This window comes from Delphinus delphis, chromosome 2, assembly GCF_949987515.2.
Source record: "Delphinus delphis chromosome 2, mDelDel1.2, whole genome shotgun sequence".
NCBI classification, from domain to species: Eukaryota; Metazoa; Chordata; class Mammalia; order Artiodactyla; family Delphinidae; genus Delphinus; species Delphinus delphis.
Window position 1 is genome coordinate 38,833,238 of NC_082684.1, and position 27,664 is coordinate 38,860,901.

Consider the following 27,664-nt stretch of genomic DNA (forward strand, 5'->3'; position numbering starts at 1 on the left):
TGATTAGAGCTTGATTAGTTGACTTTTCCAGGTTACTTTTCTCCCTTTATTTATTTGGTTGTTGTAGATTCTCTTGGGTAGATGTTGTTTAATTACGTAAAGAACAATTTTGTCATCCAGAAAGCGGCTGGCAAAATGCAAACATTCTGATTGGAGTCTTATTGACTATAATATTCAAAGAGACTGCTATAGAAAACATTAGTCAGTGGCATGTGCTTTTACCCCCTTTTATATGTAATTTACTCTCATTTTGTTCTCTCCAATTATGTTTAAATTAGAAACTGGTGTCATATAAATGCAGAATTTCAAATACCCTCAGAAGATTTTATGAAACATTATTTTTAATAATATCTTAGGAGACTAAAAATGGAATGTTTTCTTTACATTTAACAAACATTGCCTTTTCTTACCTCTTTAAAAAAACTGGCACAGAAGTTTTAATCATTTCAACTGTAATCATAATCATAGAAAAATTGCATTAGGTTTATTCCCTGCATATGAATTCATATGTATATTATATAAGCGTGTGTGTGTGTGTATACATATGCTTAGTTTCTGGTTAGCAACAAATTGCAAGAGGAAAATTTTATGATGTGCAGAGCATTTAAAGTATGAGAGAAATTCATTTGTGACTATTTCTGAAAATGTGTGTGTTAAATCATCTCCTGGAAGATTGAATATTCACTTTTTGACATGTACTACCTGTTTCTCTGCCTTTACTCATAGAGCCAGTGTCTAGGAAGTTTAGGATAAATTTCAATATTATTTTTAAATAGAGTATCTTTTAATAGTGTTTAGGTTTAATGCTCCTTCGTTTTAAAATTCAAGGTGCTCCATCCAATAGCAGTAGAATACATATTCTTCTCAAACTTACATGGAACATTCACTAGACAGATCATATTCTGGCCATAAAACATACTTTGACAAATTTAAAAGGATAGAAATCTTGCAAGATATGTTCTTAGATCACAGTGGAGTTAAACTAGAAATCAATGAGAGAAAGACAACTAGAAAACCCCCAAATATTTGGAAATTAACACATTTCTAAATAGCCCATGGGTTAAAGAAGAAGCCTTAAGATAAATTAGAAAAATATTTTGAACTAAATGAAAATTAAAATACAACATATCAAATTTCTGAGATGCAGCAAAAGCAGTGCTTAGAGGAAAATGTATGTCATTAAATGCATATATTTGAATGAAGAAAGTTACAAAATTAATAACCTAAGCTTCCACCTTAGAAAACTAGACGGAGAAGAGCAATTTAAGCCAAAGCAAGCTGAAGACAAGAAGTAATAAACTTGAGAGTAGAAATCAATGAAATAGAAAACAGAAAAAACGTTCAAGAGAATCACTGTAACTCAAAGCTGACTCTTAGAAAAGAATATTAAAGTTAACAAACCTCTAGCCAGGCTAACCAAGAAAAATGGAGAACACAAATTACCAATACAAAGACTTAAAGAAGGGCCATTACAACATATTTCATGGGCATAAAAGCATGTAAAGAAATGCTTTGAACTACTTGATAGCCACTGAAGTGATAACTTAGTTAAAGTGGGCCAATTCCTTGAAAGACACAAACTACCAGAACACACACTAGGAGAAATAGATAACCTGAATTGTCCTATATCTATTAAATAAGTTAATAATTAATACACTTCCCAAATAAGAAGTGCAGATGGTTTCATTGGTGAATTCACAGTCTCTTCCAGAAAATAGTAGTACAGAGAACTCTCCTAACTCATTTTATGAGGCCAGCTGTACCATCATACCAAAACCAGAAGACATTACAAACCAACATTTCTCATGAACGTAGATGTAAAAATCCTCAACAAAAGTAGATTGCAATGACATATTAAAAGAGTTACACATAATGACCAACTGGGATTTCTTCCACATATGCAAAGCTGGTTCAAAATTCAAAAAACAATCACTGTAATTCATTGTACCAACAGCAGGGTGAAGAATAAAGTTCATTTGATCATATCAGTTGGCATAGAAAAAGCATTTCACAATACCCAATACCTGTTCACGATAAAACTCTCAGCAAAGTAGGAATAGAGGGGAACTTCCTCAACTTGATGAGAAACATCTATGGAAAACCTGCAGCTAGTAGCTGACTGTATCTTAAAGTGCTATATATATTTTAAAAAAAATTTATTTTATATTGGAGTAGAGTTGACTAACAATGTTGTGTTAGTTTCAGGTGTACAGTGAAGTGACTCAGTTATACACATATACATGTATCTATTCTTTTTAAAATTATTTTCCTATTTAGGTTATTACAGAGTATTGAGCAGAGTTTCCTGTGCTATACAGTAGGTCCTTGCTGGTTATCTATTTCAAATATAGCAGTCTGTACATGTCAATCCCAAATTCCCAATCTGTCCCTCCTCCCCACCCTTCCCCTTTGGTAACCATAAGTTCGTTCTCTAAGTCTGTGAGTCTGTTTCTGTTTTGTAAATAAGTTCGTTTGTATCTTTTTTTTTTAGATTTTGCGTATAGCAATATCATATAATATTTGTCTTTCTCTGTCTGACTTACTTCACTTAGTATGGTAATCTCCAGGTCCATCCATGTTGCTGCAGATGGCATTATTTCATTCTTTTTAATGGCTGAGTAATATTCCATTGTATGTATGTATCACATCTTCTATATCCATTCACCTGTTGATGGACATTTAGGTTGCTTCCATGTCTTGGCTATTGTAAACAGTACTGCAATGAACACTGAGGTGCATGTAACCTTTCAAATCACGTTTTTCTCTGGATATATGCCCAGGAGTGGGATTGCTCTCCAGCATTTATTATTTGTAGTTTATATATATGTCAATCCCAATCTCCCAGTTCATCCCACCCCTCTTCCCCCCTTGGTAACCATAAGTTTGTTCTTTACATCTGTGACTGTATTTCTGCTTTGCCGATAAGTTCATCTGTACCATTTTTCTAGAATCCACATATAAGTGATATTATTTGATATTTGTTTTTCTTTCTGACTTACTTCACTCTGTATGACAATCTCTAGGTCCATCCACGTCTCTGCAAATGGCACTATTTCATTCTTTTTTATGGCTGAGTAATATTCTATTGTATATATGTACCAGATCTTCTTTATCCATTCCTCTGTCTATGGACATTTACGTTGTTTCCATGTCCTGGCTATTGTAAACAGTGCTGTAATGAACATCAGGGTGCATGCAACTTTTTGAATTATGGTTTTCTCTGGATATATGCCTAGGAGTGGGATTGCTGGGTCATAGGGTAGCTCTATTTTTAGTTTTTAAGGAACCTCCGTACTGTTCTCCACAGTGGCTGTACCAATTTACATTCCCACCAACAGTGTAGGAGGGTTCCCTTGTAGACATTTTGATGATGACCATTCTGACTGGTGTGAGGTGATATCTCATTGTAGTTTTGATTTGCATTTCTTTAATAATTAACGATGTTGAGCATCTTTCCATGTGCCTCTTGGCCATCTGTATGTCTTTGGAGAAATGTTTATTTAGGTCTTCTGCATATTTTTTGATCGAGTTGTTTGGTTTTTTGATATTGAGCTACATGGGTTGTTTGTAAATTTTGCTAAAGAGCTATATTTTAAGATAAAATATAAATGATTGGCATATGACTTGTGACCTAACATATTCTTCAAATGAATTTCTCCTGCCATCACACATGAATGATAGTCAGACTGAGTAAAAAGCTTTTATGTCATAGACTTTTCCCTCAAAAATATTTACACTTTTATTTACATTTATATTTGATGATTATTGTTTTTTCTCATTTACTTTAAGTGATTTCATGGCACAGCTAAAGTTGGCCAAGAAAAGTATAGTACTTTCTCACAGTTCTGACCTGCTGAACGTTAATGATGGTGTCTATTTATGGAAACTGAAAGTTGGCAGCATTTTACAATGAGACTGCGGAAAGGGTGCTAATACTGAAGGGTTGACCTTTATTTCTCAAGTTAGTACCACTCCATTTATCTGCCTCTACCTCCATCTCTCTGCCTTCTCACATCCACTCATTGAGCTTTTCTTTTAAATGCATAATTTTATTCTTACAAAAATGAACTCCATTCAAACAAACTCCAGACAACTCAGACCACTTGATTTTTGAGCTATGTGTTCAACAGAGATGTAAATTAGAATTTATAGGGAAAATCAAACCCCATTGTGAAAAAGATTAGAGTAAAATATCTCTTTCCAGTGCCAGAATTTGTAGTGGAAGAACTTATTTTAAATAGACTTTTATTTTGAGACTCCTCCACACCTTTCAAATACATAACAGATTTCTGAAAAAGTATTGCACCATGTAACTATGAATGGTGTATATGAGCTACTTTCTATTATTCATGCGAGTTGTAAATATATGAAAAATTCAAGAGAAATAAAATATTTATGACCTTAAGCAATCGTCCTATCCCTGTGAAGCTAGCAGTATCAGAAAGTATGTTTTGAAAACTTGGCACAAAAATGTATCTTTCAACTTTTTAAATTGAGCCAAGGGGACCATGGAACTTTTGGGAAAGAGCAGATGAGATTTCATGATAATACCATAATATCAAAATGATTTGAGTCTAGAGCATTGAACTTGGACACAGTTATCTTACTTTTGATTCAGCCTTGGGCAACAGAGTTACTTAACATGAGCCTTCTTATGACTCTTCTAGGAGTATTTGTTCTTTTTGTTTATTTTATCTATTTTTTTTTTTCCCAACCAAAAATGCTGATTGAGCAAACATTATGGTGCAGAGACTGTTCTAGGTCCTGGAGATACAAAGTTCCTTCTGTCGCATACTAATGGGGGAGGGGGAGGCACGACAAACAAGTAAATATATAGTGGAAGCTTTGTTCTGATTGCTCTTATTTTCTCAGTAAAAGAGGAAACACAGTTATCAACTGAGAGTAAGGCTGGTGAGGAGATGAGGGGGAGGCATGAAACGGTTGTGTAGAGAGTAGAGCAGTGAGTGGCCAAGGTTAAATTCAGCGGGTTTGCTGTGAAGCACTGAGGTCCATGTGAGGCTAGTGGTCATACATTTTATTAGTATCTATGAGCATGATTATGTGTTTACTCCACCCGTGTTTAGTCACAGGTATATAGATGCTGAAGTAGGTGAGCTGGATTTAACCAGAGTTGGGATTTGGTCAGGTGAGCAAGATGAAAAGAATCAGGGAGCTCAGGGATCAAGGAGAAGGGATCAGGGAGCCAAGGATGCTTGCAAGGGAGTAGGTTGAGGGTGTTTGCAAAATGTTGAAGCAATACTTAGGTAATAAAGGCTTGGCCTAGGACGTAGGAAATAGTGTTTTAGGATGCAGAACAAACAAGGGAATTCATGCATTGGAAAGCCAGGATATAACATTTTTCATCCCAGAACAAGGGCATTTTACCTTCTTAATGTGAAAAGGGGCCAGTGATTGGAGCAAAGGCCCACACTCAGACATATGGGTGAAAGACTAAACTGGCTAACTGTGAATTTTATTTCTAAATTGTATCTCGGATAGTAACTATAGCATGATGGCAGACAACTAGTTTGAGCACAGCTCTTATAATGAATCCTATGATCACCAAAACTTCATTCTAGATTAATTTTTCCCTTTGAAGTGAATGGCACTGAGTGATGTCAACAATATCTTTGACTTATACCATGATGGATGGTAGCAGAAACTATTGAAGGGAAAGAAAATCAGCTTTGTTGGAGTAGTTAATATGTGTCAGGAGCTTTGTATTCGTTTTTGCTCATTCCTATAATTCTGAAAATCAGTATTATTATCTCCATTTTACTGTTGAAGATCCTGACACCCACAGTCTGACTGATTTCCAATCTGATGTTCTCTCTATTACACGATGCTGCCTCATCCTTTCCAGTGGAAACATATTGCTGGGGTTTGGCCACCCTAATCCCCTGCTCTCCTTTTTCCCTACAAAGATGAAGCACAAGTTGAGAACACTCTCAACTTGTGCTTTTGTACTGTTTTGAATCAACGGAATTTACTAATAATAATTCAAAGAGGCAAAAGTGTTTTTGTTATCTTTTGTTCCTGGTATTGAGGTCTTAGAACTGTTATTCAGATTATCAGTCAATGGTACCTGATACATCATTTATAATAATACAAAGGGGAAAAATTACAGCCAAGAAATCCATTCTGTTGATTATCCCTATGTGTTCTAAAAGAGATGGTCCTAATCTCTGCCCATTTATACTGTACAGTATTTTCAAAGAGATTCCAAAACTGCCAAGACACTTAGAGTGTGAAATATCCTGTGCCAAATAGTTAGGGCATCTTTGTGCCAATAATTGAGACAAAAAAACTTCCTGTAGAATGAAAATAACAGCAAAAATAGCAACCTTCCCCTTGTAGGAAGCCAATGGTTTTCTTTAGAGAGTAAACAACAGATGAAATATGAGTAATTATACCATGTGGTCTCTATGGCCAAGAGTATAATTGTTTACCTAAGCTTTTTTCTTATAGATTATAGTCTTGTGTTGCAGTCTGGTAGATTGATTGAACTGCCTCTGTGACTTCCTTTTATTTTTAAGATTAGGCAGTCCATGACAAAGAGGTTGATTGCAACCCAATAGAGCTAAACTAATGTTTTATTAAGAAGGAGTTGGCATCCTGAGCTTTTAGGAGAACAAATGTTCTCATAATGCCATGAACAACTTATAGAGCAACTATTAGGCTCTTCGTATTAGGCAGTCTGTTCACATTGCCCTGTGTCGACCACATGTAAGTAACATCAGCGAACTGTGCTGAATAATCAGTCACACCAGTTAGATCTCAGTAAAGGTGAGATCAGTAGATGTACTGCTGGGAAAAGTTAGAATTGCTGATGTGTCTTTTTTTCCTGACCTAGACAGTGTGCCTGCTCAACGTTTTCAAAGTTTGACTGTACAGAGGGGGTCGCTGACAGATCAAATGAACTAATCTATCTAATAACGTGCACAATTCCAGATGTGCCCAAGAGCACAAAGGGATCGGCGTAAGGAAATTCACTGGGGCATTGTTAGTGATAGTGGAAAATCTAGAAACCACTTAAATGTTCATGAATAGAATATATACATGATCAGGAAAGAGCAAATGCCTAATTCTCTGAGATAATAAAGGTACAGGCAAGAATCAGGTGCCATTGTGGGTGGGTCTTGAGGTGGAGGGGACAGAAGGGAGGTTGAAGGCTGTTGTGTTTCTCGTGTCTTCAGTTCTTTGATTTTTCTTTTCTTAACTTTTTAAAAGTTAGGATATAGTTGCTTTACAATGTTGTGTTAGTTTCTGCTGTAGAACAAAATGAATCAGCTATATGTATACATATGTCCTCTCCCTCAGGGGCCTCCCTTCCACCCCCCTCCCTCCCATCCCACCCATCTAGGTCACCACAGAGCACCGAGCTGCGTTCCCTGCCCTATACAGCAGGTTCCAACTGGCTATCTGTTTTACACATGGTAGTGTATATATGTCAATCCCAGTCTCCCAATTCATCCCACCCCCACCCTGTGTTCACACATCTGATCTCTACATCTGCGTCTCTATTCCTACCCTACAAATAGGTTCATCTGTACCATTTTTCTAGATTCCACATATAGGCATTAATATACGATATTTGTTTTTCTCTTTCTGACTTACTTAACTCTGTATGACAGACTCTAGGTACATCCATATCTCTACAAATGACCCAATTTTGTTCTTTTTTATGGCTGAGTAATATTCTATTCTGTACATGTACCAAATCTTCTTTATCCATTCATCTGTCGATGGACATTTAGATTGCTTCCATGTCCTGGTTATTATAAATAGTGCTGCAATGAACATTGGGGTGCATGTGTCTTTTTGAATTATGTTTTTCTCTGAGTATATGCCCAGTAGTGGGATTGCTGGGTCGTATGATAGTTCTACTTTTAGTTTTCTAAGGAACCTCCATACTGCTCCCCATAGTGACTGTACCAATTTACATTCCCACCAACAGTGCAAGAGGGTTCTCTTTTCTCCACACCCTCTCCAGCATTTATTGTTTATAGACTTTTTGATGATGGCCATTCTGATTGGTGTGAGGTGATACCTCATTGTAGTTTTGATCTGCATTTCTTTAATAATTAGTGATGTTGTGCATCTTTTCATGTGCCTCTTGACCATCTGTATGTCTTCTTTCAAGAAATGTCTATTTAGGTCTTCTGCCTATTTTTTGGTTGGGTTGTTTGTTTTCTTGATATTGAGTTGCATGAGCTGTTTGTATATTTTGGAGATTAATCCCTTGTCAGTTACTTCATTTGCAAATATTTTCTCCCATCCTGAGGGTTGTCTTTTCATCATGTTTATGGTTTTCTCTGCTGTGCAAAAGCTTTAAAGTTTCATTAGGTCCCATTTGTTTATTTTTGCTTTTATTTTCATTACTCTAGGAGGTGGGTCAAAAAAGATCTTGCTGTGATTTATGTCAAAGAGTTTTCTTCCTATGTTTTCCTCCAAGAATTTTATAGTGTCTTATCTTACATTTAGGTCTTTAATCCATTTCGAGTTTATTTTTGTGTATGGTGTTAGGGAGTGTTCTAATTTCATTCTTTTACATGTAGCTGTCCAGTTTTCCCAGCACCACTTATTGAAGAGACTGTCTTTTCTCCAGTCTCCTGTATATTGTATATCCTTGCCTCCTTTGTTATATATTAGGTGACTATAGGTGTGTGGGTTTATCTCTGGGCTTTCTATCCTGTTGCATTGATCTATATTTCTGTTTTTGTGCCAGGACAATACTGTCTTGATTACTGTAGCTTTGTAGTATAGTCTGAAGTCAGAGAGCCTGATTCCTCCAGCTCCGTTTTTCTTTCTCAAGAGTGCTTTGGCTATTCAGGGTCTTTTGTGTGTCCATACAAATGGTAAAGTTTTTTGTTCTAATTCTGTGAAAAATTCCATTGGTAATTTGGTAAGGATTGCATTGAATCTGTAGATTGCTTTGGGTTGTATAGTCATTTTCACAATATTGATTCTTCCAATTCAAGAACATGGTATATCTCTCCGTCTGTTTGTGTCGTCTTTGATTTCTTTCATCAGTGTCTTATAGTTTTCTGAGTATAGGTCCTTTACCTCCTTAGGTGGGTTTATTCCTAGGTATTTTATTCTTTTTGTTGCAATGGTAAATGGGATTGTTTCCATAATTTCTCTTTTTGATCTTTTGTTGTTAGTGTATAGGAATGCAAGAGATTTCTGTGCATTAATTTTGTATCCTGCAACTTTACCAAATTCATTGATTAACTCTAGTATTTTTCTGGTGGCATCTTTAGAATTTTCTATGTATAGTATCATGTCATGTGCAAACAGTGACAATTTTACTTCTTTTCCAATTTGGATTCCTTTTATTTCTTTTTCTTCTCTGATTGCTGTAGCTAGGACTTCCAAAACTATGTTGAATAATAGTGGTGAAAGTGGACATTCTTGTCTTGTTCCTGATCTTAGAGGAAATACTTTCAGTTTTTCACCTTTGAGAATGATGTTTGCTATGGAATATCTTTTTCCATCCCCTCACTTTCAGTCTGTGTGTGTCTCTAGGTCTGAAGTGGGTCTCTTGTAGACAGCATATATATATATATATATATATATATATATATATCTTGTTTTTGTATCCATTCAGCCAGTCTGTGTCTTTTGGTTGAAGCATTTAATCCATTTACAGTTAAGGTAATTATCAATATGTATGTTCCTACTACCATTTTCTTTATTATTTTGGGTTTGTTTTTGTAGGTTTTTTTCTTCTCTTGTGTTTCCCGCCTAGAGAAGTTCCTTTGGCATTTGTTGTAAAGCTGGTTTGGTGTTGCTGAATTCTCTTGGCTTTTGCTTGTCAGTAAAGCTTTGATTTCTCTACCAAATCTGAATGAGATCCTTGCTGGGTAGAGTAATCTTGGGTGTAGGTTTTTCCCTTTCATCACTTTAAATATGTCCTGCCACTCCCTTCTGGCCTGCAGAGTTTCTGCTGAAAAATCAGCTGATAACCTTATGGAGATTCCTTGTATGTTATTTTATTGCTTTTCCCTTATTGCTTTTAATATTTTTTCTTTGAATTTAATTTTTGTTAGTTTGATTAATATGTGTCTTGGTGTGTTTCTCCTGTATGGGACTCCCTGTGCTTCCTGCACTTGGGTGGCTATTTTCCTTCCTGTGTTAGGGAAGTTTTTGACTATAATCTCTTCAAATATTTCCTGAGACCCTTTCTCTTTCTCTTCTTCTTCTGGGACCCCTATAATTCGAATGTTGGTGCACTTAGTGTTGTCCCAGAGGTCTCTGAGACTGTCCTCATTTCTTTTCAATTCTTTTTTCTTTAATCTGCTCTGCAGCGGCTATTTCCACCATTCTATCTTTCAGCTCATTCGTTCTTCTGTCTCAGTTATTCTACTATTGATTCCTTCTAGTGTATTTTTCATTTCATTTATTGTGTTGTTCATCACTGTTTGTTTGCTCTTTAGTTCTTATAGGTCCTTGTTAAACATTTCTTGTATTTTCTCCATCCATGCTTCCATTCTATTTCTGAGATTCTGGATCATCTTTACTATCATTACTCTGAATTCTTTTTCAGGTAGGTTCTCCATTTCCTCCTCATTTATTTGGTCTTGTAGGTTTTTACCTTGCTCCTTCATCTGTAGCATATTTTTTTGTTGTCTCATTTTTTTGGATGGGTGGGGCTGTGTTCCTGTCTTGCTGGTTGTTTGGCCCTAAGCATTCAGCACTGGAGTTTGCAGGCAGCTGGGTGGAGCTGGGTCTTCGTCCTGAGATGAGGACCTCCGGGAGACCTCACACTGATTAATATTCCCTGGGACCTGAAGTTCTCTGTTAGTCCAGCAGCTTGGACTTGGTGCTCTCACCACAGGAGCTCAGCTCCTACCTCTGGCCTGGGAATCAAGACTCTGCAAGCCATGCAGTGTGGCAGGAAAAAAAAAGCAACACACAGAAAAGAGCAGAACAATAACAAAGAGTAAAAATTAAATAAAATTAGAAAAATAAAAAATATATTAGAAAAAATAACAATAAAAATGAGACAACAACAAAACAAAACAGAACCACACCAGCAAAAATAAAATAAAATAAACAAGAAAATAAAAAATTAATAAAAATAAAAAATTCCCTGGTACCTCCTTTATCAGTGTCCTTGCCCCCATCGTGAGCTACAGCCTACCCTTGCCTCCCCTGTAGGTCTCTGGACCCATTTTTTCAGCCCCACCTCTGCATGTGTTCTTCTCATCAGTGTTTCTTCCTGGAGCTGGCCTGGAGCAGATGTGCCCATGCAGACCACCTGGGGCACAGGCCTCCACAGGCGCACCCACAGGGGCCAGTGCAGCTAGAGGAAGCCTTGGAGAGGGGTGACATTTGGCCCACCTTGACCCACGTCGCCAGAGGAGGCCCTGTCAGGGGCGGCACTCGGGCTGTCAGCAGCCGCGTGGCCCTTGGAAGCTTTGGCGAGTGTGGGGCTCAGGCCCAGAACCCACTCGGCCGGAAGAGGCTTTGTTGGGGCAGTGCATGGGCTGTCGGGACCTGTGTGGCCCATGGTGGCTTTCGGGGAGGCCAGTGCTCAGGCCTGCTGGGAACTGCGCTGCCCGTGGAGGCTTTGTTGGGGGGCAGTACTGAGGTCTGCTGGGACCCATGCGTCCGGCGGAGGCCTCAGCTGAGGCAGGGCTCAGGTCCAGGACCCACGCGGGCAGAGGGAGCCCTGGGGGAGACAGGGCTCAGGCCTGGGACCCACGCAGCTGGAAGAGGCCTTGGCGGGGCAGAGGGGGGTGGGCAGCTCAGGCCCGGGACCCCAGCAGGCTTGCCAGTGCCCAAGCAGGCGGAGGAGACGTCGGCTGCGTTCCCTTCTGATTCCCCGATCCCCCGAAGGTCCCTCTTCTTCCCTGCTGATCCCCTTGCTGTTAGTGGGCCCCTCCAAGTGTGGGAACCTCTCCCCTCCCCCAGCCCCCTCTTAGGTGTGCTGATCCCATCCTGCCTCCACTTTTCCTCCCCCCGCTCCTTCCCACGTCTTACCTCATCACGTGGGGATTCCTCGCATCCCCTTAGGTGTCCGAGGTCTCCCACCGGCGCCTAGTAGGTGCCCTAGTTATGAGGAGATGCTAACTCCACATCCTCCTACTCCGCCATCTTGACTCTGCCCCATCTTATGGTTTTTCAGTAATATATTTGATAAACTAATCTGCTGAGAGTGAGGACAGAGGGGTGGCATAGGGGTCTTGAGAAAAATGCTAACTGTTTAGAACTGAGGACTGCAAGAAAGCCCTAACCAGAGACAAAAAGATCTCTGAGCAGTTCAGGGAGTGCATCTTTTTGTGCTCCCTTTGATTTAAACGTGAAACAAAACATTCCTCAGCTTTGCATTTGTTTTCCAGCCCCAAGGGCATTTTGATATCAAAGCTCGTAAATGGTTACTTGATTAGACCACTGCCTTTGCTTTCTCTAGCAAGAATCCTTCCCAAGTATTTCCTCCTAAACTTCTCTCTTTGAGTAAGTCTGAGTCAGTTTGACAACTGTCACCACCTTTTTTTTTTCTGTTAGCAGCTCCCAACTCCTCTTTTTGAGGGAAAAATTATAATCCTCCACACACTTCCTCCTCAGCCCTCTACCACACTGTTTCTACCCTCTCCAACCCAAAGCCCTTCTTTCACAATACCAATGAGTTATATTAGTATCTGCTAAGAGCTGAACATATTTCCTTCTTTATATTCTAATTTTAACTACATATAATGTGGGATGCTGTGTTAATTTCTATTTAACTTTTCTACTAATGTTCTCATTCATTCATTCAAAAATTTTTCTAGTGCCCAGTATGTGCCAGTCATGGAACTAGACAACCAGGGATAGAAAGAATAAGATCTGACACCTGAAAGTCATATCATGCTGTAAACTCCCTTTTCATCTATATTTAAGGGTGGTCTCACTCAGAATACACTGTGTGAACATTTTTAGAATGAAGAATCAACATTTTTCTTTCAGTTTCATTCTGCTGTTTAATCAATGATAGTCCTATTTTTACCATGGAGAAAAATGTTGGTGTTTTATTTTCACAGTTTTAAAACTTTTTCTTCCTTTAGGAAATTGAAATAAGGTAAAGGGATGAAGTATTTCTTGATTTTGTTGACTTCATGTGTAAAATGAGATACACCTACACAGGCACATTTGTTTCATATTTAAATGAGGAACTGCTGCTTCCTCATTAAGAAACAGTAGTGTGTGCTCATGATGCTTGAAATAGAAAACCAGAGGATGACAATAAACTTTCATCATCATGTTTCTCCTCCCTCACAAGTTTACTTCTTTTTATGATCCTAGAGAAGGAGAGAACACATAGCGTTTGATGATTTGTGTTCTTCCATGTGTTATTGAATTCATTCCTTCAATATCTCCTTTTATTTTTTGAAAATATTTTCTGAATAAACTTTATCACACACAGGGAATGAAACTGGGCTTCTCTTTTAATCCAATAATCAGATGTACTAAGAGGTGCAGCATTATCTATCTTAGAAATATGAATCTTCAGTAAGTATAAGATTGACTTGTGGGAATTCCCTGGTGGCCCAGTGGTTAGGACTCTGCCCTTTCACTGCTGAGGGCCTGGGTTTGATCACTGGTCAGGGAACTAAGATCTTGGAAGCCTTGCAGCACAGCCAAAAAAAAAAAGAAACTGAAATCAAGATTGACTTGGAAGTTTCTAGAAATATTCAATGCAATTTTAATATTCATTTGATGCAGAAGAGAAATGATCAACAGGAAATATTTTAATATGACTGTTGCCAACATAGTTACTGTCATCTGAAGACATCCTCACCATTTTAACCCAATAAAGCAAAAACCAAACCAAAACCCAATGATAATAAAACATATTTCATGCTTATGTTCATGATAATACAAATGGAGCTTATTTTTAAATCTTATTTTTAAAGTTACAAATAACTTTTAATTAATTAGTCAATCAATTAAAGGCCTATTTTATGGCAGGCCTCTACCAAGTGCTGAGAATGGAGAGGTGATGGTAGTTTAGTGGGAGTGACTGACATGCTTATCAACAACTGCATTAGTATTGTTAGTGCCATGTGAGGTATGTATTCTGTGGTGTGAATACACAGAGGAGAGTGCATCTCTCTCATGAGTGGATCCAAGAAGCTACCAGTGGATCTCAGAATGCTTTAACTGAGTTTGGGGGTACCAGTAAGCATTAGCCAGACAGATGGAGAGGGAAAAAGCATTTCAGGTAGACAGAGTGGTTATAACATGAAAGCATGAAAGCATTGAATGTCATAGGGTGTACAAAGAATTCCTGGTGGATTTAATTTTACTTTTGCATTTGTTCTTTTAACTTGTTATTGATTTTAGTGAGGCCAGAATACAGAGCGTGTATGAAGAAGTGGAAGGAGATGGAAGCAGAGCAAATCTTTAGGGTCAGAAACTAAATGACATGTATACCAAGGATATTCAGTGTTATCCTGAAGGCTTCCAGGGATCTCTTAAAGAACTTAAAATGGGAGAAATGCATGGTAAGATTTGTGCTGTAGAAAGGACTCTGGCAGCAATGTGCAGAGTTGTTTGGAGAGTATGTGGTCAGAGAGCAGAGGCAATGGTTTTTAGGAGCTACTGTCTAACTCAGGTGAAAGATGATATACTGTCTAACATATTAGGGATGGAGAGGGGAGATTAAATTTGAGGGTATTTAGTGATAAGTTATAGTCTGTAAGTCCTGGAAGGGATTGGATATGTGTGTGGGGGGTGGAGGTAATAGTGAAGGAGGATGGTGAATCTCAAGTTTCTGATTCGGACAGCTGGAAATATCATGGGGCCATTCACTAAGACCAAGAATACATTAAATATGCAGAGTTGGAGATGGGGGGAGAAGGTGATGATAAGATTGATTTTGAACATGTTAAGAGTAGAACATCTGAGTAAGAGGTGGCCAATGGCCAATTAGATACATAGGTCTAGTGCTTAGAAGAAAAATCAAGTTGGTGGTGTAGATTGCATGATGGTCTTTTGCATTGATGTTGAATTCTTAGAGAGTTGGTGGCATATCTGGTGCTTCTTTGTTTCTCCAGCACATTGCACAGGGCAAGCCTTAGGGTTGCATACAATTCCCAAAGCCTAACATTTTCTGTTCTAGTCACTAGGATGAGGCCCATTAATGAAAAAGAATAAAAGATCTTCTATTAACCAATGCCAGTTTACTTTTTCCCCCAATCCAATTGTTGATACCATAGAAAGAGCTAAATTGGTGGGGCAGTACAAAGCCTAATTGAAGTCAAAGTTAGATTGAAGAATAGCAGTAAAGTATGATGTCACCTACCTGGTATGGTTTGAAAGACATTTGGTTGGTGCCTGCCCAGGATTTCTTCTTTCATTTTCTGTCACATTGTCTTGAAAGTTCATCATTACCATTAGAGTCATTGCTTTGGACCATCAGGGGTTTTCATTTTTAAGGAGTTGTTTGGTAAATACCCTAGTTAAAGGTAATACCATGGAAACTATCAAATGGTCTTAATGGAGTCCATAATAGATTAGAGCTTTTTGGGATACCTAGAGAAAGGATAATTGAGATACGAGCAGAGTATGGCTTGTTTTGTTCTACTTGTTCATGTCTCATTGACATTTCCTTGAAGTTAATTAGCTTAATAATGAAAAATTAATGATTTTAATATTGGAAATAATAGAAGAAATTTCTTTCCTATTAAATTCACATTCCTTCCCCTCAGAAGTTAAGGTTACTACTCTTTTGGAAAACATTATTAAGGATTCTAGATATTCCAAAAATAGTCTTTGAATATCAATGAAATTGTTAATAAGAGAGAACCTTTGCTACGTTACAAAGAAGATGGAGGTGTGTGATAAGAACCATAGTACGTGAGATTTGTTGAAATTGGGCTTTATTCTCTTATGTGTATATATCTTCACATAAGTATACGATAGGACTGTTTTTATTAGGGTAATACTACCTGCTATAGTAAATAACCCCCCAACTTTAAGTGGTTTAACACAATAGAAGCATATTTCTTACTCATATGACAATCCAAGGAAGTTGATCTTTGACATACGGCGTTCTTCTGTGCACTGATTTAGTGGCTTTGCCGTCCCCTGGGATTTTGTCACTTGCATCCAACTGGTAGAAGGATGGAGAAAGTATGGAGAAGTTTCACTTGCTTCTTAAGTTATTGCATGCATGGAAGTGACACACATCAGTTCTGTCTCAATCCATTGGTGAGGACTAGGGACAGGCCCACACCTAGATGCAACAAATGCTGGGAAATGTATTCCTGGCTGGGCAGCTGTTTCCCAGTAACAAACCTATACAATGCAAGGGGGAGGACAGAATCTTGTGGACAACTAGCTACCTGGCTATAGGGACTATATGATAGATATGAGCAAAACACAAAGATCACACATGAAAATTACTTACTATTTTATAACTGCACTTGAAATATATGATGTCTGTGTAGAAATTAAGTGCTTTAGATTGATACTTTTCATTAGTTCCGCATGTTATGCTATTTCTGAGATCCCTTGAATATTAGCAAGAATGTAGGCTTCCATATTCATGACGTGTGAAAAACTGAGACTTTCTTTCCTTATTTTTAAGGTTGGACAAAATTTGCCCGATTGACACGGGCTTTGACAAATAGCCGAAGTGTTTTGCAACAGCTCACGCCAATGAATAAAACAGAGGTGGTCCACAAACATTCAAGACTAGCTGAAGTAAGTGCGAGATTAACTTTACTTCCCAACATGGTGGTGGTCATACATTTTCCCCCCCACAAGTGTTTCAGTTATTTGAAACATTTATTATTATAAATGGCTATTATTTTACAAACACTTATATGCTAATTGATTTTTCCTTGTAGAATTATAGAAATTTTCTATATTTCCTTTTATGCTCTCCTACTTTGGAAATGGGAAGGTAATTTATGACATCCCAGGTGATGTCTGTACAGAATGAGGTTTTCTTTGAGCAAATGAGATAGGGAGTTCACTCATTCGTTAATTGATGTGTGCAGCACACTTACTGAGGGTTTGCTCCATGCTTGGTACTCTGCAAAGGATGTAAAGATGAATAGGCCATTGGCCCTATCATCAAGGAGTTAAAGATCCAGCAGAGGAGGGAGGGGTTACCTGAATGAGATGATACCTGGGCTGAGTGAATCTTTTTTTTTTAATTGAAGTATAGTTGATTTACAATGTTGTGTTAGTTTCCAGTGTACAGTGAAGTGAATTAGTTATATATGTATATATATATAAATAATATGTACTCTTTTTCATATTCTTTCAATTATAGGTTATTATAAGATATTGAATATACAGTAGGACCTGTTGTTTATCTATTTCATATATAGTGGTGTCTGCTAATCCCAAATTCCTAATTTATCACTTCCCCACCTTTCCCTTTTGGTAACCATAAGTTTGTTTTCTATATCTGTGAGTCTGTTTCTGTTTTGTAAATAAGTTCATTTGTATCATATTTTAGATTCTACATATAAGTGATATCATATGATATTTGTCTGTGTCTGACTTGCTTCGCTTAATATGACAATCTCTAGGTCCATCCATGTCGCTGCAAATGACATTATTTCATTCTTTTTTATGGCTAATATTCCATTGTATATATATATATACCACATCTTCTTTATCCATTCATTTGTCAATGGACATTTAGGTTGTTTCCATGTCTTGGCTGTTGTAAATAGTGCTGTTATGAACATTGGGGTGCATGTATCTTCTTTTTTTAATAAATTTATTTTATTTATTTATTTTTGGCTGCATTGGGTCTTCATTGCTGCGCATGGGCTTTCTCTAGTTGCGGCGAGCTGGGGCTTCTCTTCGTTGTGGCGTGTGGGCTTCTCATTGCGGTGGCTTCTCTTGTTGCAGAGCACCGACTCCAGGTGCGCAGGCTTCAGTAGTTGTGGCTCAGGGGCTTAGTTGCTCTGCAGGCATGTGACATCTTCCTGGATCAGGGCTTGAACCCGTGACCCCTGCATTGGCAGGCGGATTCTTAACCACTGCGCCACCAGGGAAGCCCTGTACTACTTGATTTTGAAGCTACTTTCTTTTCTGCCTTCGGTTGTCCGTTTCTTTCTACAAATCAAACTAAAGTGTAGGAGCTTGTTTCTGTGACTGCTGACTTTTGCAGTTATGATTCTTACTGGGTCTTAACTCATTCAGTTTTTCTTTCTTTGTTAACACAGTTGGGCAAGAACAAGAGGAAAGAGACCATAGAGAGGAAATTTTTCTACCTTAGCACCCTGAATCACTCAGGATAGTTTTTTTTTCTATATCAAATGGAAAGTTCCTTTCCGCTTGACAGCTTATCATTTTTACTTTTACTTTTGAGGAACTTTCATTCCTGTCTCTTCCCATCTGATTTTTTTCTTTTTTTTTGCTTTGCCTTTTGATTATTGTTAGTTTCTTTATCAGTCATCCCTAATTCACAAACCTGATTCAAATACCAGACTGCCTTCTGTCAGGTCTTAGGCTTGATTTCAGAGAACATGTGGAAATAAGAAGGTTTTCAACAGAGATTTAGTCTGTTTGTGCTCTTAGATCTTCAAAGACTGACCTAAAAGAAGCACCAAGTTAGCAGAAAGATATAGTTTTGCCAGTCGTACTCAGAGTCATATAATTTGCTCAGCTTGAGTATTTGGATTTGCTGTTAAATTTCAGGCTCTTTCACTTTTTCCAACACATATAAATTTTATCTTAATTCCACCAGGCCCCCTAAATTTGGAGCTGATCCCCACTTTCAAAGATCCTGGTCTCCATGTAGGCGGTTCATCTGTTTTCCACAGGTCCTGACATCGTGCTGATTGGCTTCAGCTTCTCACTTGTATCCGTGGTACTGAGTCCTTTAGAGTCAGTGAGCTCAGATATTCAGAGAGAAAGCGTATATCTGTTTCAGTACAAAAATACATCAGTAAATGTGATTTCATCCCCCCTCTACCTAAGGCTTATTGCTCCTGAAAGTACAAATGAAATAACAAAGCGAAGAGTTGTTACTCACTGCCTTATAAAGGAGTCCTAGTGATGGGGCTGAGATTAAAGTCGTGCTCTGCATATGAGAAAGCTCAAAGCTGCAGCACATAGTGAGTCCCTTTCTTTGTTGTTGTTGCCGTTCTTCTCGCCTCCCTCCTCATTCTCCTCCTTCTCTTGTAGCAGTTTTGGATTGCTTTACGAATGCAAGTCACCTTCTGAAGAACTGGGTTATGAATGTCTAAAGAAATATAAGACAAGGGTTTTTATTTTGAACTGTACATTATAATCACCTGGAAAGATTTTGAAAATATAGATTCTCTGGGAACCCACACAAGATGAATTTAATTATTTTCTGACATGGGGTCTGAGTATGAGTATACTTTATTTTTTAAAACTTCTCCAGAAGATTCTAGTTTGTGGCCAGATTTAAGAAATACTGAACTCAAGAGTGGTTTCATTCCATCTCTAGAGGAGACATCTTACATTTGTCCAGGGTGCTTAGCGGGGCCGACTTGTCTATTAACACAGTGTGTAGGGCCCACATGATATTTGAATTTCTACTAATAGTAGAAGGAAAACATGAACTTTTAGGTAAAAGAATTTTGAATATATAATATTAATTTATTCATCTTTGTAAAAAGACAGTTGTAAAATATAATTTTTATTATTTTTAAGGAGGAAGGGGTCTAAGAAGGCAAAAATACCCAGGACCCATGAAGGTCCTAATGTACCCTGGCACTGAGTTTATTTTCTAAGTACGTATTTCTTTGTGCTCAAACTGTAGACTGTGGTAAAATATTAACATTGAATATGAAGGAAATTTTCATGTTTAACACAGTGAAATTAGAATGAATAGATCAGTGGTTGAAAAGTGAAAGAGAGGCCATGGTTCTGTATGATTCTGTGTATGTAATGCTTTGTCTCAACATGAAGCTTACCTGCCTGTAGGATAATTTGTTGCTAAGTAATTTAAGACCTTATGGGAAAAGTATGACTGGGGCACTGATACTGAGGATAAATATGTAAAAATCTTTATAAATAGTTCTTATAACTCCCCAACTTAAAGCAATAATTATAATATACACCTAAAGAGAATATCAATGATGTTTTTCACATTTTAAAATAGCAGTGATGATATTATATGCTTAGTTTTCAGTTATGTGAGTTCTATTTATGAGAGACTTTTCAGGATAAATCTCAAGTTTCAAAACATGCTAGTATACTTATTTTGCTTTGTAGCGTAAGAATTACATGCTAACAGGTGTTTTTGTTTACATCTATTTGCACATTCACAAATTTAGTGCATTTATGATTTTATAATTTGAACTTGTTGACTCCTACTTTCTGGGTCCCATTAGTCCTAGGGACACTAAATACTTGGATGCATAAGATGGTAGAGCTGCTGAAAACATTGTTTATCAAAGTCCCACTTACAGACTCCTTAATACATAGGTTTACTCAGCTTTAGCTTCATTGATGGCATGGAGCAGAGGTCTCTGACCTGCTGCTTCAGCTCCTTTTCACAATTTCCAGGTTCTAGGTTCTGGAAGGAAGTGCTAGGTCCTGTGTTTGTTACCTTTGCCCAGACCTCTGCTTTTGCTCTGTCATCTGCTTTTTCTCATTGTCTCTTTAATGAGACCTAATCAGAGTAAGTCAAGGTTCATATAACATTACATTGAAATTTTTCCATTTGTCGAAAAGGTACGGAGAAGCAAACCTGAATATTTAGGTTTTTTATTTTTTTTTCCCTAAAGGGAATTTGCCTCTGGGCAGGAAATCCAATATTCTTTAAGTCCTGATTGAAAGGAAAAAAGGGAAAAGCAGGTTATAACATTTACACCCCTGATATTGCTGTGCCAGTCATTAGGGCCCTGGCTGAGTCCCACACAACAGCAAGATCACCATCAGTGGGGCCCTGGGGTTCAGCAAGGCCGTCAGAATCAAAGTTATGCTCCTTGAGGTGCCAAATATGTGAAGAATGGATAAGGGTGAGTCATGCAAATAACAGTTGGGCAGTCAGTGAGAGATGTGTGATTCTAGGCAAGCCTGCCAAGTGAGTGTGCAGAACTTGCAGAAGTTGGTGTCCAGCAGTGCTGTGGATCAGTGTTGGTGCTGGGGGAGGTCATCGAGAGCATGGGACTGCGGGTTGACCCTTCAGCTGGACCCAGGCAGTTGGAGGCTCCTTACCCCTACCCTTGTCCTTGGAATGTATACTCTGCTTACCATTCCCCCAATGGGGGCCATTTTCAAGGATGCAGGCTTGAGAGAGTAAGGTGTTGTTGAGACCTTCAGGTGTTGTTGTGACCTTCAGTCACACCTCTATATGTGACTGAACCCAGTTAAGGCTTCTGTATAAACTTTTAATATTTGGCGGGTGGGTTCGGAGATCTACTGGTCTTGTGGCTGCCCAGTAAAAGTCTTGTAAGGGGCTTCCCTGGTGGCACAGTGGTTGAGAGTTCACCTGCCGATGCAGGGGACACGGGTTCGTGCTCCGGTCTGGGAAGATCCCACATGCCGCGGAGCGGCTGGGCCCGTGAGCCATGGCCGCTGAGCCTGCATGTCCAGAGCCTGTGCTCTGCAATGGGAGAGGCCACAACAGTGAGAGGCCTGCGTACCGCAAAAAAAAAAAAGAAAAAAAAAAAGCCTTGTAAGTAAGTTCCCTTGTATATTAAAACTGCCACCTACCAATCTGGAGTGGTCTGCCTCTTTCTTTGGTCTCTCCCTGCCCTCCACGTATGGGGACCAGTTTTTGAAACAACAGTTGGCCACTGGAGAGAAAGCCAGAGGGAATAGCAGACAGATCAACTTTGGTAGAGAGATTGGACATGGAGTGACTTTGAACAAACCTTGATACAACTTAGGAGAAGAGGGAGATGAAACTACAGAGCCTGACTGGCCTTGAAACCAGGAGTCATGATTAATAGGCTGTGGTTTGGCTGCCAGTAAATTTGAATTCATTACTAACTGTGCAGAGATGTCCGGGTCATTATATATACATTTTCTCTCTTTTAGGTTCTTCAGCTGGGATCAGATATCCTTCCTCAGTACAAGCAAGAAGCGCCAAAGACGCCACCACACATTATTTTACACTATTGTGCTTTTAAAACAACTTGGGATTGGGTGATTTTAATTCTTACCTTCTACACCGCCATTATGGTTCCTTATAACGTTTCCTTCAAAACGAAGCAGAACAACATAGCCTGGCTGGTGCTGGACAGTGTGGTGGATGTTATTTTTCTGGTTGACATTGTTTTAAATTTTCACACGACCTTTGTGGGACCTGGTGGAGAGGTCATTTCTGACCCCAAGTTGATCAGGATGAACTATCTGAAAACTTGGTTTGTGATCGATCTGTTGTCTTGTTTACCTTATGACATCATCAATGCCTTTGAAAATGTTGATGAGGTAAGTTTCTTTTTCTTTTTAGTACTTGAATAACATGTTTCGAGAAAATTAGGATAAAAGGAATTTACAGATAATCCAAACTTCTTTTGAGCCACCACTTTCAATCTTCATCCTACTGAACACTTGCTGTAAATTATCATATTTGATTACCTTATAATTTTCATCTGCTTTTTTTTCTTGATTTCTGGTTGAAAATACTGATTACTAGAAAAATGGCTATGGTTGGAGGTTGTGGTTGAAAGAGGTGGAGAAGAAAAGCCACAGCATTTGGAGTCAAATATGGTTTATGAACTAGATAATTGATTGACAGGTGATGTGTTTTGATGTGTGTTTTGGTTTTATTTTTTTGAAAACTGTGGCATTTTAAAACTCTGTGCACCCATAGGTCTTTTGACTCCTCCTCCTCCAGATAGCAGTGCTTGAGTTAACAAAAAGATACAAAAAATTTTATGGAAGAAAAATTCTTGAATTTTTGCCTTTTTGGTTTCTTTTTTATAGTTTTTGCTTTAAATTTTGTCTAAGTACATTTGTGATTAGAGACTATATTGGATGACTTCTGATGTCTGGTCACATTCAAGATTCATTCAATGTTATCTGCACAATGAGAAATACTTAAAACATGTAATATCTTGGAAGACCATTTTATTCAGAGCTTCTTAGCTTCTAACCTAGTAGTGGATGATTTTCAACTTGCTACATGAAGGATGTATATAAATGAGTCAATATAGAATGTATCTATTATTAAAATATGTTCATAAGAATAATAACAAACTTAATTTCCCTGAAGATTTTACTCTGTCCTCATAGACTGTTCAGATGGAAAATTCTGCACTACATTGTTGTCATTGTGTGTGTATTTGGGAGGTAGTTTGCAACTTTTCTTCAGTAACTTTTTCCATAAAATTTCTGCATTCAATCCACTTTAATGATATTAAAAATATTTCCCTGAAAGTTAAGTATAGACATTGTATTTTGATGCTGTACACGTAATTGTTACTTTAAACATTGGGGGAAAAAAAGGAATCGTAGTAATTTGTTTTCTAATTTTAGATTTTACCTACATCAAGCTTTTTAAGGTATATTTATTTCTTCCCTATTTACCTTCTGGAAGGGTTGAGAGGGGTTAATTTTGAAAATGCTAATCATATGATAAGAAGATAATAAATAGTATTTATATGTTCACTTACTAAATGGATTAATATATTAAGATCAATGCATTAAGATTTCCATTATTTAGAACATAGGCATAAAGATTTTAATAAAAATAATTAAAAGATTGGTTTAATTCATAGAAAAGTGAATACATTAAACATTACATAATAATAAATGCATTTAATATACCATACAAATACATGAAGAGATCCTCAGACTTACTAATATTAAGGAAAATGCAAAGTAAACCTACAAACTACACTGACATACCATCACTTACCACACACACTAGATTGGTGAGAAGGTGGCTAAGGATGTGCACTGCTCAGATCTCCTTTCATGAAAACCTGCTGCATGGAGCACAGTTAGGGGATTCCTGGAAGTGGCTCCTGGTTTGAGAAAGCCAATCATTCATTGGCGTTCAGTGATATCACACTATCACGCTGGTAGCTTGAAACTGGCCACAATGGGAGTATTTACACCCAGAAAGTCACAAATGCTATGAATAAAAACTTTTCTTTAACTTTCTGTGGAATTAGTTGTTAGTCATTTACCAACACACCACTGAACACAGTTGACTGACACCTGCTATGGTTTTCTGATCTGCTGCAGGTCACACATCGAAGCCATATTTCCCCAACATTGTGCCCAGCCAGTGACTAAGAATGGTGGTAACATTATGATTAGTTTACTCCTGCTCAATAAAGAGCTCCTCTATTGAGCAACTTTTGCTCTGGGACTCCCCATTTACCTGTGCTGTGGTTGAGGCTCTTTCTACACAATTCTTCCTCCCCTCTTCACAGGTTTCAAATGACATTGTGGTCTGAAGGCTCCTCCCTCCTCCGTTTCTCCTTCATAGGCATTTATCTCAGTAAAGGTCTTGCATATCTAACCCTGACTTGGCATTACTCTGTCGGGGACCTGAACTGATGAAGCGATGGGGTGAGGCCTCTCATACATTGCTCAAGGGAATGTTGGTAAAACTTCCATGAAGAATAATTGGCAATATCTCATTTTAAAAAAGAAAAGACACTAGGGGCAACCACTAGGGGCAATCCCCTTGTTTAAGGGATTCTTTGTTATTTGCTTCCATCACCAAACAGCAAGATTATGTACCTACCTCTTGGTTTTTCAGTTTTAGGACTTGTCTTTGACTTCTTACTACGGAATTTGAAGTTTTAGCCTCTTTCTCCCTGCCCTAACTGTATATATGCACTATTTCCCTCACCTCATTCTCGCAATATAGGTATACCATCCTCTTGGTTCCATAAATAGTAGGTATTTATATCACTACTACTACAAATCTGCTATTTATAGCTGAACCTTCAACATGCTGTGATTACTTTTCCTTTTCTGCACTTTCCATTTTCCTGAGAGTTGGTTTTATCATTTGCTTAGTTTTATGTACTAATCACTAACTCAATCGCTAAGCTCTATGCCAGTTGTCTGAATCTCCCTCCAGTACATTGATACAAGTAATAGTCTATCAACATCATTTTCTTAAACAGATCTCTCTACACTCTACCCTCCCACCTGATGGACAGTTTGGCTAGCTGTAATATCCTAGGCCAGAGATAATTTCTCCTCAGATTTTGAAAGACACAGTGCCATTACAGTCTACCTTCTAATAATTCTCTTAAGAAACTTTAAACCATTGTGACCTGTTTTCTCTTTCTGGAAATTTGATGTATCTTCTCTGTCCAGGGTTCTGAATCTTTCCAGTAATATGCTTTAGTGTAAGTCCCATTTTCATCAGTTTTGCTGGGTACTGACTGGGTAGCCTTTTTCAATCTAGAAAAGCAAGGCTTCTGTTTTGATTTTTTTCTTATGATGATTTCCTCCATCCCTTTCCCCCCTCTTTTCCATTCTCTCTCTTGCTGGAATTCCTTTTGTTCTTATACCTACTAGACTTCTCCTCTGATTCCTTTTTTTTTCTTCCCTATTTTCCAATCCTTTATATTTTTGCTGTACTTTCTGGAAGATTTTCTCAACATTATTTTCCACCTTTTCTTGTAACTAATAATGCTTTTTTTTTTTTTTGCTTAAAGTCTTTTTGGCTTAATACTAATAGAGCTAAACTAGCATTTGTATACTATTTGATATATGTATTTCTATTATTTAACTTGTTATCATTCTAGATTATTATACTCTAGTTGTGTCTTTTATAAATAGTCTATACATTCTAAGAGTCTTTCTAACTGGGAAGTTTAGTCTATTTACACTTATTGTGATTAATTACCTTTTGATTTTCTTAGAGCATCTTATTTTCCATTGTAAAATGCTTTTTCTTCACTTTTCTCTGTTTTTATTTTTGCTTGTTCTCTGCTGTCTTTTGGATTGATTGAATTTTTTAAATCTCCTGGATTTCCTCTACAGGACTAGAAGTTTTTCTGTTAATTGATTACTCTTAATATTTTTAGCATCAGTATTTGACTTATGAGTATCTTTGCCCTTCTAAATAAATCAAGGGCTTCTGTTTACCTTCTCATCTTTCAAACTAGTATTGTCTTATATTTTGGCTCCACATTATTTTTAACTTTCTCTTTCAATTATTGGAGGCCTTCTTTAGGGCATGTTTGTTGTGAGTCTTTGAGATGGTGATTCTGGGTCTCAGTTTCCATATCTGTAAAAAAAAGGGAAGGAATGCTTGACTTTTTTACTTCACACAACGGTTTTAAGGAATAGATGGGAAAACAGATATGAATGACTTTTGTTTGTAGAATTGTGCATGTTCGAGGGGATATTATTATTTCATTTGTGTATGTCTGTTTCCTCAGCTTGGTGATAAGCCCTGTGATATTGAGGGATGTGTTCCATCTCCTTGGTAGTCCTTTGTTGCTCTTGGTACATATTGGTGACTCACTGACCCGAAGCAATAAAGTGTTAGCAAGGTTTTAGTAGACTGTACAATGACATAAAACAAAATAGAACTTAAAAATGAGAAATTGAGCTAGTGGTGGCTTGGGAATAGGAGAGTATGAGTCTGAAGATCACAATTTAATCCTTTGACATGCTATGAGTGCTGAATGACTTAGAGGACTTAATAACACTTTTTGTATTCAAGATTGTCTCAGTCAACATGCTCTCTTAAGGCAACTTGATTTACTAGGATTTCACGAACTGGGTATGACATTCTTTAAGAGAACTGTGAGGATGGGAAGACAGAATCCATTAAAGGAAATAATTCTGTTTGAAAAGAAGTACGTAATGTAAATTTCCTAGAAACCATAACGGGGTAAAAGATGTTATCACCAAGAATCCAAGGAATAGAAATAAGCTCATTTGTAGCATGCATTTGAATACAGCTCTGGGAGGTTAGGGGGAACTGAATTATAAGACATCAGAGAAAAATGGGGCAGCTGCAGGTAACACACAATTTGGTAGCCTGAGTGGACTTAGGAAACGTGATACATGGGGAATTCAGGGGACAATGAGTGGTATTAGTAAGTGGTAAACATGATAAACTAGGTTAGAACAAATTGAAATTGGAAAAATGGTCACTTATGTATTGTTTCAGGAGACAAAATGATTGGGCCAGTGACTGCTAAGTGGAAGTATTATAAATATTTTTAATTTCCAGGGAAGTTTATGGAAAATAATTTTCTAAATTATTACTTTCTTGAATTATGCTTGTCAAGTGGCCACATGCGTTGTTTCATTTTAGCATATCTGTTTACATAGCAAATTTTTATCTCTTGCCTAGTCATCAAAACAAGAATTGGAAATCAAAGAAGCTAATTATACTCAAAGATTTTAGACGCTTTTTGTCCCCTTTTGTGGAATTTCAGACACTCCACCAAGAATAAAATTTTAGAAATTGCTATTTAATACAACTTGATCACCATTACTTTTTTTATTAAAGCCTGTAGGTAATTGAAATAATGTTTGAGTGGTATAGGTAAGGATTACATAGTACTTTTTTTTTTTAGTTTTACTAGTTTTAATATTATTAAACCCATAGAAACATTGCCAAGTCTACCTTAGAACTGATTGATTTTTCTTATCAATGTGTTTGGTCAGTTGATAATAGACTTTTTTTAAAGAGCCGTTTTAGGTTCACAGCAAAATTGAGAGGAAGGTACAGAGGCTCCCCATACAGAGATTGCCCCCACACATGCATAACCTCCCCCATTATCGACACCCCCAC

At 37.7% G+C, this 27,664-nt stretch overlaps 1 protein-coding gene across 2 annotated transcripts in view; it reads left to right on the forward strand.

The window, feature by feature from the left end:
* Positions 1-27,664, forward strand: part of KCNH5 (potassium voltage-gated channel subfamily H member 5) — a 324,888-nt gene that overhangs the window by 43,969 nt on the left and 253,255 nt on the right. For both annotated transcript variants that reach the window (XM_060003417.1, XM_060003416.1), the window contains exons 5-6: positions 16,577-16,692; positions 21,973-22,365. In XM_060003417.1, the coding sequence (XP_059859400.1) occupies positions 16,577-16,692; positions 21,973-22,365 (509 nt within the window). The remainder of the gene's footprint in view (positions 1-16,576; positions 16,693-21,972; positions 22,366-27,664) is intronic.